The sequence below is a fragment of the Tinamus guttatus genome, unplaced genomic scaffold, assembly GCF_059628265.1.
Source record: "Tinamus guttatus ecotype Peru unplaced genomic scaffold, ASM5962826v1 Tinamus_guttatus_pri_ptg000089l, whole genome shotgun sequence".
NCBI lineage: Eukaryota > Metazoa > Chordata > Aves > Tinamiformes > Tinamidae > Tinamus > Tinamus guttatus.
Genome location: NW_028288623.1, coordinates 465,454 through 479,367, shown reverse-complemented (window position 1 = coordinate 479,367; position 13,914 = coordinate 465,454). Strand labels below are relative to the sequence as shown.

The 13,914-nt window shown below is 41.4% G+C and overlaps 1 protein-coding gene across 2 annotated transcripts in view; it reads right to left on the bottom strand.

Annotated features, from left to right (window-relative positions):
• Positions 1–1,309: 1,309 nt before the first annotated feature.
• The window catches only part of SIPA1L1 (signal induced proliferation associated 1 like 1), a 66,200-nt gene continuing 53,595 nt past the window's right edge, over positions 1,310–13,914 (bottom strand). The window contains exons 14-20 of one of the 2 annotated variants that reach the window (XM_010219087.2): positions 10,477–10,722; positions 9,278–9,443; positions 5,997–6,240; positions 5,428–5,574; positions 3,005–3,119; positions 2,450–2,531; positions 1,310–1,703 (exon numbers count right to left, since the gene is read on the bottom strand). In XM_010219087.2, coding sequence (XP_010217389.2) covers positions 1,560–1,703; positions 2,450–2,531; positions 3,005–3,119; positions 5,428–5,574; positions 5,997–6,240; positions 9,278–9,443; positions 10,477–10,722 — 1,144 coding nt within the window. In that variant the 3' untranslated portion in view covers positions 1,310–1,559. The remainder of the gene's footprint in view (positions 1,704–2,449; positions 2,532–3,004; positions 3,120–5,427; positions 5,575–5,996; positions 6,241–9,277; positions 9,444–10,476; positions 10,723–13,914) is intronic. The other variant, XM_088520429.1, reaches the window with a different exon arrangement.

The window sequence follows — 13,914 nt, the reverse complement described above, 5'->3', positions numbered from 1 at the left end:
GATTTGAAGTTTCTGTGGAAAGACCATGCCTGAGGATTTTGTTTATTTGAGAGCATGGCAAAGGAGAGGGAGAGGATGTTCTTGAAATGAATCCCAAAGCATACCGCATCTTATGCGGAGCAATGTTTATTAAGCTAGTGACTGCATCCAAGGAGGGAGCAGGAAAGGTTTCTCAGCATGCTGCATGGTGCAGTGCCTTTGCAGGCTGCAGTGCCTAAAAGTCTCATTTCAACCCCTAAGAGGTGTTCTGGAGAGGGGATATGTTGTGGTAAGTTAGTTTTCCCTTCAAACGAGGAGAAATTAACTTTTCTGGTTCCTGGCAGGCTGGGAAATCTCATGCTAGAGCATCACTGGGAATTTGGAATTTCATAGCTCCAATTCAAACCCATTGCTTTGAAAAACAAAAACAAAAATATTTCTCTAGTTTTACATTTATCTATTCCTCCATTTGTGACACTACAGGATTTAGAAGACCTCTAACAGAATAAAAGACAAGATTAACATTTCTCAAATCTGCTACGATCTGAGAAGTCTGGAGAAATTAAATGGGAAGGCAGGTGCACTGAAATCCTGAAATGGTTTGTGTGGATTTTCCAGGAAACAGAGTTCAAGGGGAAAAAAAAACCTAAACAAAAACAAACAAAAAACCCCAACCAAACACACAACTTTCTCTCTTTACAACTTCAGCCATCGTCTTCTGCGCATATGCAATAACAGATTCCCCTGAAGGGTAGGGGACTCTACCGAAGCAGTAGAGCAGCAGTGCTCAGTATCTCTCGGCCAGCCTGATAGGGTATGAACTGCAGCATGCCTAGTTTTGCTGTTCGTAAACTTACTTGCAGCCATTGTTTCCACAGGAAACAAAGGCAACCGGAAATGCTAATGTGATACACGTGTAATAACAATACACCTCACCCACGGCTCAACTCTCCAGCCTCTCTCCAAATACTATGATGCTGGTTGTACTGTACCATACACTATAGACACAGGTTCTCTGTAACGTATGGGAAGGTAGCACTAGCAATCAAGCGCAAATTGCTAAAGAGACACCTAAAACATTGCATTACATCCCCTCGTCTGTGGCATACTTCAGAAAACAACGTAAGAAAAGCAGTAAAATAAACATTTCTTTCTAATTTTCTAGATGTCATAATATTTGCCAAAGCTGCAAGGAAAAGCAGATTACCTGAAAAAGAGAGAAAAGAGTTAATGGAAATAGAGGCAGATAGAACAGCAAACCTGATCCAACCTCCAAATCATTTTGTACATAACAGATAAAGAGACAATGTGCAAAAAATAGACATTCACATTTTAGCAGTTAAACTTTTATTTTACCTTTTTAAAATTATTTACTTTTTGTTTTTCTACAAAAGGCAGACATTGATTGTTGATCTGCAATTGTTCTGAGTGCACGCAGAGATGCAAAAAAGAGTTATTGGAGGATGAAGGATAGGGAAGTGCTCTGACTATACTTTCACATGTCATGATTAAGGTGGCATTAAAGCTTAAGTCCACTAATAATATTCATAACGGATAGTTTGCTTCCCCGTACCCTGCTCTTAGTTCATATCGATTGTGTTGAAAACCCATTCGGTGAATTTTTTCAGTTTCTCTGTTGCGTTCTGCGATTCCTCCTGTAGCCGCAAGTTGTCTTCCCGCAGATGTTGCACTTCAGCCTGAAGACTGGCTTTGTCCTCTTTTTCCTTTGGCAAGAAATAAAAATACACATCTTGGTTATAATTCTAGGTCATGCATCCTACCCACATCAATAGGCAAGAGCCTCTTATAAAGACTGAGGCTCATGGTCTGTAAGAGTTTTATGTGCACTACCACACATTTCATACTACTGGGACATTTGTGGTTTTTCACCCCTCACTTTAGGCTTGTATGAATGGGATTTCTCTGCGTTAAACTCTCAAACGGAAGCTGACTCCCAAAGTGATGAAATAAACCTATTCATGCTGCCTTCTGTATGTTCAATGGCTGATGGTTTCCTACATAGAGGTAGGAAACATTTCTGTAATGCCACACAAGAGACTCTTCATTTGACCACAGCAAATCTTTCCTGCATCAAGCAGGCATCTGCCTATTAGAAAATGTTTTCCATAGTAGAAAACATGCATTTAGATGATTCTGCAGATCCCCTGGTATCAGCAGGAAATATTCACATGCAACTTCAGGCTTCTCACACAGTTCCTGAATCAGGAGTGGAAGTGCTCTGAATCACCCTCCTAATTCAAGCGGGAATCAGATGCCCACAACTTACACACTCTCCCCTAACCTTGCATGATTGGAACTGTAGCTTGATAAAAGCAGTAAAAAAATGGTTTTCCTCAGCGAAGAATGAGACTTAGGCTCAGGAATGGCAAAGAGGGATCACACAATTAGTGTCACCAGTCAGCACTAGAAACATATGCCTTAACAGATTTTCTGTAGATGGACTCTTTACCTTCCTTAAATCCTCTTGTAGCATCTTCAGTAAACCTTCCAGTTGGTCCACTTTAGAGGCGAGAGTTGGAGGAGATTCTTTACTGTTGAGAGCAGAAAACAAAAACAGTATTGACAGGATTTGCTGTCTTTGATTGGTGTATCTAACAGCCTTATCTATAGCAAATAGCTTTGTACGTGCCTGCTAAGGAACGTTATAAATTCACAGCACTAACAAAACATACCTGACAAAAAGAGAACACATAACACGCAGCAGATTAAGGCACAGAACAAATTTCACACTTAAGTAATGGGGGTCATCCCATCACTTGGTTTCTCTCTAATTCTGCTTCCTATATATGCTCGTAATACCAGAGCCTTGGACATACTCAAACATCTCTGACAAACAAATTTGTACAGAGGTTAAACACTACTTATGACTCCTCTGTGTTCATTCCCCTGCTTCTTCAGCAGAATTTGTGAAAAGAAGTCTTCTCTGAGGAACAGGGATGGCTTCCAAAGAGAGGCTTCTGCTCTTTTCCCCAGTAAAACCTCCCTACCTAATATCTTTACTTACCCTGTATAAGGCTTTATCTGTGCAGTAAGCTGGTCCTCAGCCTGATCACTGCAGGAGGCAGCGCTCACAGGTCTGTGGTTTTCATCAGTAGCAGCAAAGAATGAAGCTCGCTGAACTGCAAAGACACACATAACAGGAAAGCAACAAAAACTGTAATGATGTCCATGGACAGTGTAATAGCTACACAGCCACACTGGAGGATATCAAAGTAATGTAAGCATTGTGTCTCAAAATAAGATTATGGCATCCGACAGCAGTAAACCTGCATACAAAGTGTTTGTATCCAGTTGTCCATTTTATTGGATTCAGTGTGCATGTAGCAGCTCTGGTAAAACACGGCATGATCATGCAGATGCTGTGTGACCCACAGGCTAACAGCTCTCCCGGGAGGGAAATGCTCGGAGGTGCCAAGCGGAGCAGAGCAGCAGCGTCCAGCCAAGGACGGTTCCGAGTGCGGCAGGAGACGGAGCGGGATCAACCCGCCCCGTCCAGCACGCCCTGACGCTGCCCAGTAACTCAGCATCTCTGCATTCTGCTTCCTTCACTCCACGAAGCATCTACCTCGAAGAAGGAAAAGTCCACTCTTCACCTTGTGGATAGTAAGCTGATCAGAGTCAGTTTTCAGAACTGGAATTTCTTCCTCCTTACTATTTTTCCATTATAACATGTTTTCAGATCGAGATTTAAAATTTCTTCCCTGCATTAATTCTATACTTTTATTATTTCTTCCTTTATTTTTGGTACTGCTCATTTATGCTTTAATTCGTCTCTAAATGACTATTACTTGGAGAGTGACTGGAGCTGACCCACAACCCAACCACCCACCTCTGGAGTTTCACGATGCAAGCAGTTAACACAAACACTCTTATGTTAATAAACTAGCATCTTTTTTCCCCAGCAGCTGCTGACCTCTGACTGGAAATAGAGCATTGCCTTTTTCTATTTGGCAAATGTTTTATTCTGTGTATTTGCACTACATCTAAATTTAACATGCCTTAGCTGAGACGGAACTTTGCCTGCTCCTCTCTTTCTCTGAAGCAGAATACCAGAGGTTGGGGCAGCTCAGAAACCCAGGCAGGTTTTGCTCTAGCTGTTTGCAGTTTTCACTGGTTAAAACTCTAGAGGATTTTGCTGAAAACACCAAGCAGCCGTGTAGAGGAGAGGTCTCCAGAATCACAACCTAGAATTATTTAGATTGCTTGGTAGTTGCTGGCCCCAGGCAGAGGCTACAGACTGGAATTACACTGACATCACATAGCTGTTCTCTTCTGAGGCAAACTTGAAAATATTTTTGCAGCAGTGAGATGAAGCTGCCAACACATTGCCCCAGCTTTGCTTGATCTGGGTTGTCAGTTTGTTTCCTTCAATACACTTTGTTCACACTCTTGAAGAAAAACACAAGTGAGTTTGGGGCTTGCAGAAGTGAGAAATTCAGGATGATGATAGTCAAATGCAGCAAAGAGAAAGGCAGACTTTGGAAACAGAAATGTTGTTCGTGCTGACCCCACAATCAGAGTACATGCGTCTTGAACATTAGCCTATATGTGCACTTAATGTCTCATACAGCTACTACCGGAGAACAGGAAGCAACAGACAGCAAGTTACCTCACAGCCTTCCTGTACCATGTAAAATACATGTCCAAAAGAGCAAGGATCAGTGGAACCAACTTAACGAAGGCAGAACGACACTTATGCAAATATTGGGAAAAGGCACTTCTGTTTAAGGCACCTGGAAGAATTTTCCATTAGATTATAATAACTGCAAGGTAAGTTCCCTTTGGGCTGAAGAATATTTTATTTTAAATTCAGTTGCTTACAGTTCAATTTATTAAGTGTCAAAGAGATGGAAATTACCATAGGATGAAATGACACTTATGTGCAAGTCTATGTATTTGGATATGCAGGGAGAAGGAATGGCAATGAAAAAGTATGCGCCAACAAGGCATATTTCCCAAATTACCCTGGCAGGGCACGTCAGCTGAAGCACAGAAACTTCTTACTAGTGCAATAAGCAGTCATTAGTGTGTTCATATGCTATTTCCCTGCTGGGGAAAATATGCTTTTCCTCATTCCCCCTACTTGGCTTCTCTTTGCACTTTTGTGCCAGATGTTTTTCCACACTAGCTGTGATCTCTGTGACTGGTTTACATTAAATGCAAGTAGCTGGTTTCACAGAGATTTGGCCAAAACTTAGCACAGGCGGATTCTAGTATGAAGAACTGGCATCTGAATATTAAATGCAAACAAAGTACTAGGCTGTTGAGACTTCAGTTACTGCTTTAAAATAGTTTAAGCTTTACCCCAGGTAGAAATAGCAACAGCAAAAATGAAGGCAAGAGACAGATTAAAAAAAAAAAAAAAAAAAACAATTCTTAGCGAATTACCCTACAAAAAGACCAGCTTTCCATTTTCTGAAAATTCACCTTCAAAGGCTTTGGCAGCATCCACCAGGTTTGACCAGTCCAGATCAGACGCAGAATCAGGCAAGGGCATAAGACCAGGGTCTGGCATGGGCTGCCGCCTCTGCTCCTGGATATCTGTGAGGGAGCTGTCTGAGGCAGAGAATTCTCCTAGAATAACGCAGAACAAATAGTAAGCTGCAAGGAATAAAAGTCCTTTCCTAATAATAAAGCATTCCTATTCTTAATTTTTTTGAGGATAGGAGTGTTGGAAGCAGAACAACTCAGTAAGATGCTTGATCAGCTGGAGTTGACCAGATACAGTATAACGCAAACCACTTTTCCAATGCAGGCCAATTCCAATAGGAACCTGAATGCCCTGGCGGATATTCTGCCAGGATCTTCGCAGTTTAAGACTACAAAAAACAATCCCTGACTCTGAATGTTGAAGTGAGGAGGAAAAAAGAAAAAAGTTCTTTGATTTGACTCCCCTTATCTTAGGGAAATCGAGATGAAAGTAATAATTGCTGTAACAAATATTTTCCCTTAAAATAACTGCTATGGATTCCTCTGAAAACAGGAATTACACTTACCATGTAACGATTTCATTCCTAAAGTATACGACGGCCTCCGTAAGGGCAGTGACTTTGGGAGAGAAGGGTACGTGCTGGTGAAGAGGACGTCGTTTGGCATGGCTTGGTCCAAGAGCGAGGCTCGCGAGGCAAAGAAGTGGTCCCGCTGGCCACTGTAAATGCTCTCGTCTGAGAGCGTCCTTTGCAGGGCGCGCCGCGTGGTGGGAGTGCTGGGAAAGGGAGACTGACACGACAGAGTGTGTGACTACACGTTCACAAACAAACGACACCAAAAAAAAAGAAAAATCAATATGGCAATGTTGCTAAAATTGTAACACTGTGTATTTTAAGAAAGAGAAAGAAACTGGGAAAAAAAAAAGACATTAGAAGTAGATAGCATTAGACGAAGTTGCCAAACCCAACCTGAATGCTACTCAGAGTGCAGGTCTCCTCCTTGCCTGGTGAGACAGCCTTCCTGCAAACAGAGCCCCAGCAATAGCCAACTACGAGTCTCCTGCCACTACTAGGAACCGCCACTACCCTTTGAATTCCCTGGAATGCTGAATAAAAAACAAACAACTCGTCCTGTGACTAAGAGAACTTGCATCCCCCCCACACATGCTAGCCCCAGCTTCCCGCATGGCCTGCACAGGAGCAGCAACGCGGTGCCTAACAGGGCACAGCGCCCTGGGCACCGTGTCCTCCGCAGAGACACCAGCTCTTGGCTCTACCAGCCGCTACCTTCCACCAAGCCTGCAGCAATAGGACCATCTCCGAGACACCTGCACTTCCGGTTTGCTCGAAATCTGATCCCAAAGCTTCTCCTGAATACTGGTCAATAGAAAGAAGTCACTAACCTTATTCTGCAAGTAAATGTAAACTAAAAGAGGTAATTCAATTTTCAGGGAAAAAAAAAGTATGATTAAGCATCACAGAGTTGCTCATTTGCACAGAAAAATGCTTCTCAGAAAAAGTGGAATAAAAAGTTTAAGCAGACGGTTTTCTATTCCTGTGATTGAAAACCCACACAACAAAGTGGGAGAGAAGTGTGGAGGATGGACAAAATGCCAAAACCATTAAAACCTTTCATAAAATTTGTTTTAAGTTTTGCTTTTACAGATCAACGATCAGAAACAATTATTTAAAAAGACTGTTCTCACGAGAAGACAAGGAAGGAAAGAGCAGCCATGTTCCATGCTGACTTTCTATTATGTCTAATATCCTGTGTTATTCCTATTATACTGCAATCATGATAGGACTTATGCCTATCACTGTGTGAACCTTGCATACACACTCAACACCAGAGAAATGACAACTTTCAAGACACAGCTCTCACTATGTTAGACCAAGAATGGAGCTGCCATTTTCTCGTGAAATCTGAAAGCTTCATCAGCAGGTTCCCCTCACAATCCACTAGCAAGTCACTTGTCCGGATGCAAGAGAAGGAGAAGAAAGAGCTACCCAAAGCTGTTTCCTTGAGGGCCCTGTAGTTTACTTAAAGAATCCAAAGCCTACCCAAGAACTAAGAACTGGAACCACCAATTAATATCAGACCTTTAAACTAAAAGACAGCACGAGTATGAACATTTCATGGAGGACAGGCAATATGTGGAGGAGCTGCTTTCTAGTTCAGAGCAATCACAGAGGAGAGAACAAGAATGGCTTATCTGTCAAGATATCATGTGCTACAAGTAGGCAAAGAGCCAGCAAGACAGAAAAAAATGATCACAAGGCACATAAGACTGCAGCCTAGGTCATTGGAACAGTATTTGATTTATTGATGTGATGGAATATTAGGAACGTGCTGAGATTTGTCAAAGCATAGCCTGAGCCAAAATACTTGGTAGAGTCACTAGCAAATAAATATTAGGGTAAGAAATGATTCACTGATCCCAAAGCAAAAAACAGCAAAATTGGGAAACAGATGCTGTTTATAGGCCACCCTCTTGAAATGGGACAGAACTTTTGGAATGAGAATAATTTCCTTGCTTGAAATAGTTCACAGGAGATGTTCCCATCAACCACGTCTCACTTCCCTCGCAGAACTACTACTATAAAGAAAACTAAACAACAACAAAAAATAAAATGACCAACCAATGCTTTCCCCCCTCCCAAAAAAACCAAACAGCAGCAAAGCAAAAGAAAAACAACAACAAAAATCAAAAAACAAAAAAATACACCACAACCCTCAGATCCACGCCTTCAAAAACTCCAAAGAACCTTTTGCCACAGGCAGACTTTTTTTCCTCCAGCCTCTAAGGCAGTATGTAAAGCAATCCGTGTCTGGAACCTAGCACTTACAAGTGTTAATAAGCCTCTCCGGATCTTTACAAGCAGTGAAACAAGTTGCGAGCTCTCTCCTGTGCAGTTGCTGTGGAAACCGTTTGGGCTCCAGGTGATGAGTCTGAGCTGCTAAGCTTTGATTTGGTACATAGTGACTACAGAAATCAAGACATCCCCTTGAAAGTGGTGGGGGTTGAAAAATTTTATATATAACTTCTGCATTTTTATACACATCATGAAACCTTAAGAAATGCTTTTAAATGGATATTTATACAGAACAAATATTTGCTCAAGTTCAGGATGTGTTCTCGTTCCCTGTGCAGTAAAACCATCAGAGAGGCACCAAGACAGCCTTTTTGCAAGGAGGTTCAGTGCTGTCAGCACATCGCTGCTTCGTGTGGTAGTCAGAGGGGGAGAACATTTCAAATGCATAGGACAGCCTCATTATTTTTCCATCACAAGCCGGCAGTCCAGAGCGTTCTTTACAACTAGGTATGTTAGTCTCTGCAAATTTGCACACAAAACTGCTATAATATTGCAATGGAAAAACAAAACTGTTCTCCAAATATTTTCATCCAGCAGATATATATCTATGGCAAACGCATGACTCGGTCCATGATGAGCATTTAGGAAACTCTCCCGTCTTGCATCTTATCTTCCTATTATGAGAATGGAAAAACTACACTCCAGGAAACTTTGTATTGGGAAAGCTGCTTAAGAAACAACATGTTGGCTTTGATTGCTTTGAAATAACTCAATATTTTCTACACAGAAATCTTACAGCTTCATTAGCTTCTACCCTTTTCCAAACCGTGAAGCTGCCTGCTGTATTACTAATATGCCTGGGCAGTAAGAAACCACAGGAATCACCTTCTTCTAAAGTGCAGGTTTACACATTTCTACTGTGTAGCAATGCAAGGGTCACTGCCAGCAGAAGAGGACCTGTCTATTGCTCTACAGGTGTTTTCAGTTCTCTCTGCAACAAGAGCTCCCCAGGTGACGGATTCCCTTCAACGTACCTTAAAGTTCTTCTGAGATTCAGGTGTGGGGCTGTCCAGGTCTATCAGTTTCTTGAGCTCCTCCTCCACGGTGGGCTTGGAGGCCCGTTTTGGCGAGGCGCGAAGGTCCCTCGCGGACGCGCGCAGGCGCGGGTGGGCCATCTCGCTGCCATCGCTCTGGTGACGCCTTAAACGAAACGGGACAGGCACACGAGTGAAACGAGAGCTATGGCATCCTGAGGACCTCCACAGGGGAAACTGAGGAGGGGCAGAGAGGAGGGAAGGAGTCTTGGATAATGCAGCACAGCCTCACGGTAATGAATACTTGTTGAAGGAATTAATTTGTTAAAAGCATCTGCTGGCAATACAGGTAAAGGTAATAACGTGTCTTCCTAGTAAAAGACTGAATTTATTACAGTGATGTATGATCTGTACAAAACCCTAACTTCTTAAATTAACCCCAAAGTGACAAATGAATCACCAAGTTTTGTAATTCTTTTAACTGGCTTTTTCTTAAATGTAGTTTTCACAAATTTTCACTACTCCTTTTGATGGCCAATTATTGACATCACCTAGGAAATCTGTATTTAACCCAATGAAAGGCCTGAGTAGTTGAATAAATCATTTTAAAATGGCTTCTCCCAACCACCTCCTTTCTGAAGCCAAACTAGACTTAAAGGCTCAACCGTTTTGCTGCAAGGTCATTTCTCTATTTCTGTTCCAGAAATGATGGTTACACAGTGCAATGTAGCAGTGCAGCCTTGGCTTGCTTTAATTCAGTTTGGCTGCATACTGGCAGCAGCCTAGCTGAGGCAACACTGACACAGAGCTAGTTTATAGCACACCCAGTACTAATACTTAGACAAGAGGCCCACGGAAGAACTTGCCCTCTGTGCTAAGGAGATTCTTTATGTTTGCTCAAACAACATTTTCAGTCCTTTTTAAGAATTACCAAAGAGATGGGCTATAAAAATTTAACAGGGGTGAAATCCATACAGCTCTCTGGAAATGATTAAAGGAAAAGTTTATAAATTAATGGAGAGTAAGATTAGTCAACTATCAAGTATTTAAATCTAACTACAGAATTTGAGATTAGGGATTAAATCTCACAGAAGAGTAAGCATCCTGGATCTTTTCCATACCAGAATGTGTCACAGATTTTCATGTTTCTTTACATGTAAAGCTAATAACCAGACAAGAAAACCAAAATGCTTTCTTACTTTCTTGTATCCATAAACCCCACCGAGTTGATTGTCCCTTCGGGTTTTTTCCATCCGATCAGATACTTGCTGGTAGCACCCTGGCGAGGGTAGAAAGTCCTAGGACCAGATGAGGAAGAGGAGGAGGAGGAGAAGGAAGGTGCGAGCTGGAGCTGTGGAGAAGTACCAGAATGCAGCTCTTCCTTGGGTGAACTTCTGGCACTGGTGAAAACAACAGGGCTGGCAGAGTGTCGTGAGCTCATGGTGCTGCAGAAGAAGCAGAGAGACATATCTGGCCTTAAGCATGCAGGCAGGCATAGCTGGAACCATCTTCAAAGCAGCCCTCTGGAACATCAAGTGTTACTCTCTTCACTAGCATGTAGAGCAAAAAATCACTTTGCTCTTAATGGGCTTCCACCAGTGCTTTATTAAAAACACCTCGCATAACAACAAAAACCTTCACAAGCAATCTCTAAGGACTGAACGTTTCGCCCTCTTCCCTTAAGGGGAGAAACCTAGGCTAGATGGTTAGAGAGTTTAAAAGAAATACAAGCTGAAATAACTGGATAATAGCTGAATTGACGGAAGAACTCAAGCCCAATGGCTTGTCGGAATTTCTCACTGGAGAGCAAACAATATATTGTGAAGAGAGATAAGCAATACATGAGTGGGCTTCTACCCCCATTTGCCTAGACAGAAAATGCTAAGTGTCAGGGTGACTAACTGCAGCTTATGGCATGGAAGCAGGTGGGGTCCTTTAGAAGGGAGCTATTTCATTTCTCTTGATATGAAAAATCTCATGGAACTTGCATAATACCAGGAGTATTAGGGTTTAAGATAGTATCTACTGTCACACCTGAAAGGGTCAGGCTTCTCTGACTACAGTTAGAGCAAAACTTCATGAACAGACTTCGTACTGGTATATCATAACATCCTTTGGGACTAGTTTTCTATCAGTTCTCTGTAGAACTTAGGCACATTTTCCCCTACATCCAGCACTGCACAGCAAGCACTTGAAACAGATGGTTTCAAGATGGACTTGTGGTAAAGGGTAGTTTCTGACAGGGAAATAAAAATCAGCTGGAAGGCTGAATAAAGTCATTGAATGATCTCTTCATTCTTAGCTTAATAAGGAGCTCTTCAATCCTCTTCATATTTGGACAACACTATGAATTTTCATGTCTCTTTCTGTAACTGAAATAATGACAGAAAGTATTTAAGGTTAAGTGTACACCACCACCTGTGAAAATAGAGTCATCTGCATTTAGTCTTACATAAGGCATTTATCTAATCTGTGCCACTTGTCTAGCTCCTGCTGTAGTCAATGGGGAGAAAAAAATTGCTAGGAGGTGATTCTCCTCCTGCTGAATTAGATGTCCCAGATAGACGGGGAGAATTATGATCTGCTCTCCATTAACAACAGATGGAGTCGAAAAACTTGTCTTCAACCCTATGTTCCATTTTCAGGTGGATAAAGTTAAGCCTCATGAACCCCAACAACGAAGAGCTGTGGATTTACCGAGGAGCTGAGGAGGGGGCACCTTCCCGCCTCCAGCAGCGCCAGCTCCCGCGGGCCACGTTTCCAAGTGACCAACACGGCAGCGCCTGCGCGGTCCCGCACAGCAGGAGAAGGATGCGTCTCCCTGCATGCACACAACTCAAGTCACGGTAATGCAGATTCTAAAGACTTTTTTTTTTTTAATGTATAAATTTGGAAGGCCATTCAAAATAGGCAGTATTATTTCTGCCCTGCAAATAATGAAACTATTGTTCTCTACAGTTTGTTCGATCAGTCCGATATATCTGACAGTGCATATTGCTTGCGTCTATCACAAATTTTATACCAATGAAGCAGAGAAAAATAAGATCTAGCGCTGCCCTCCCCCCCTCACCCCTTATTAAATGCAGAGAGAAAACTCCTACGCATGCTGAGTAAATCAGTCCCTCCATGAGGCATCACCATTAGCAAAATTAAAACACCAAGATCTGGGGAAGAAGTACATCTAAAAAGGAAAAAAGAACCCCAAAGAACCCCATACATTTTCTTCAATGACTCCACCTCAAATACGTGCCAGAACCAGAAAGGTCTTTTGTTTTGGTGTATATTCCCCCCCCAAAAAACAACAAAAAACAAACAAACAAACAAAACCACATCAGGTGGTTCTCAAGGAATTGCTATTTGTGAGGAATAATTTCTTGATAGAAACTAATACCTAATTCCCAGATAGGCTGAAAGTGTTTGATCCTCAGTATTTTTATACAGGCATTGTAGCAAAGAGGATAAAAAGCAGTGTTCGAAGGGCTCTTGATAAAGTGAACATATAAAATGAATCTCTATTATTATGAATTTTATAATAATATAAATGATAGCTTATATATATTTACTGTAGAATTTATTGTTTCACATATTCTTTATTGCATATTATACATATTCTATTATATGAGCATTACATATTATGCTATTTAATGTAATATATATTGTGCATAATATATGCCAAGGGTAGCCAGGCCAGATGAGCAAGAAAATCAGGATAGAGCTTTTAATAGGCTTTTATTAAAGCATACTGGGCATTTTGAGCTGTAGTTTTCCAGTACAGTGTTTTGGGAGGATATTCTGCTGCTCCAGGAGCTATGTGCTGAACTGTGGCTGGCACTGAAGATGTTTTATCCTGCCCAAAGATGTCTTACCCTAACAACTTAGGGTGAGCAAGTCTATACCATACCACTCTTGGTCCCCCCACCACCCAGTTTGATTATGGAGAAAGCAAAGAATAAACTACAAAACAAACAAAATCCCCTCCTCCCTGCCCAAACCTAGAAGAACAAAGAAGAAAAAACCCAAATACTACATGACAAACTGCAAAAAGAATTTCTTATGAGCCATTCATAGAAATATTTCACAATAATTAAGCATATTAAAATATGCTAAGCATATCTGATCAGAAATATTAGTGCTTGTCCTTCAGTTTTTGATGAAAGGACCACAAGAAACCAGATTGTTAAGGTGGAAACGAAAGTTTGATTTTTTTTTCCCCCTAGGAAATTCACGTCGTCAGTGCATATGGCTTCATTTAATGATATTCAGCTATAATGATTCTGTATAATTACTGCCCTACATAATGCAGTTCTCTTGGGATGCTATGAGAAATCTGCACAATCATCAGGAAGGACTTTGGGAATGGGGGTGGAGAAGGAAAATAAAACCCATCTAGAAGCACTGCTGTAGAAGTTAATCACTATAATTTACATTTTGCCACTAGTTCTCAGGTACAAGTTCTTTTATGCACAATCAAATGATCTGAACACTAATTACTGCTCCTGTCTTCTAAAGACACTAACACTCTAATTTGTCGTTATTTTCTTTTCTTTTGTCACTAAGTTCTTTTAAGGGCTAAACTCCTTTTCTTCTTACTTTAAACCCCAGCTTTAAAGATGTTACAGATGTGGCATGTACAGGTA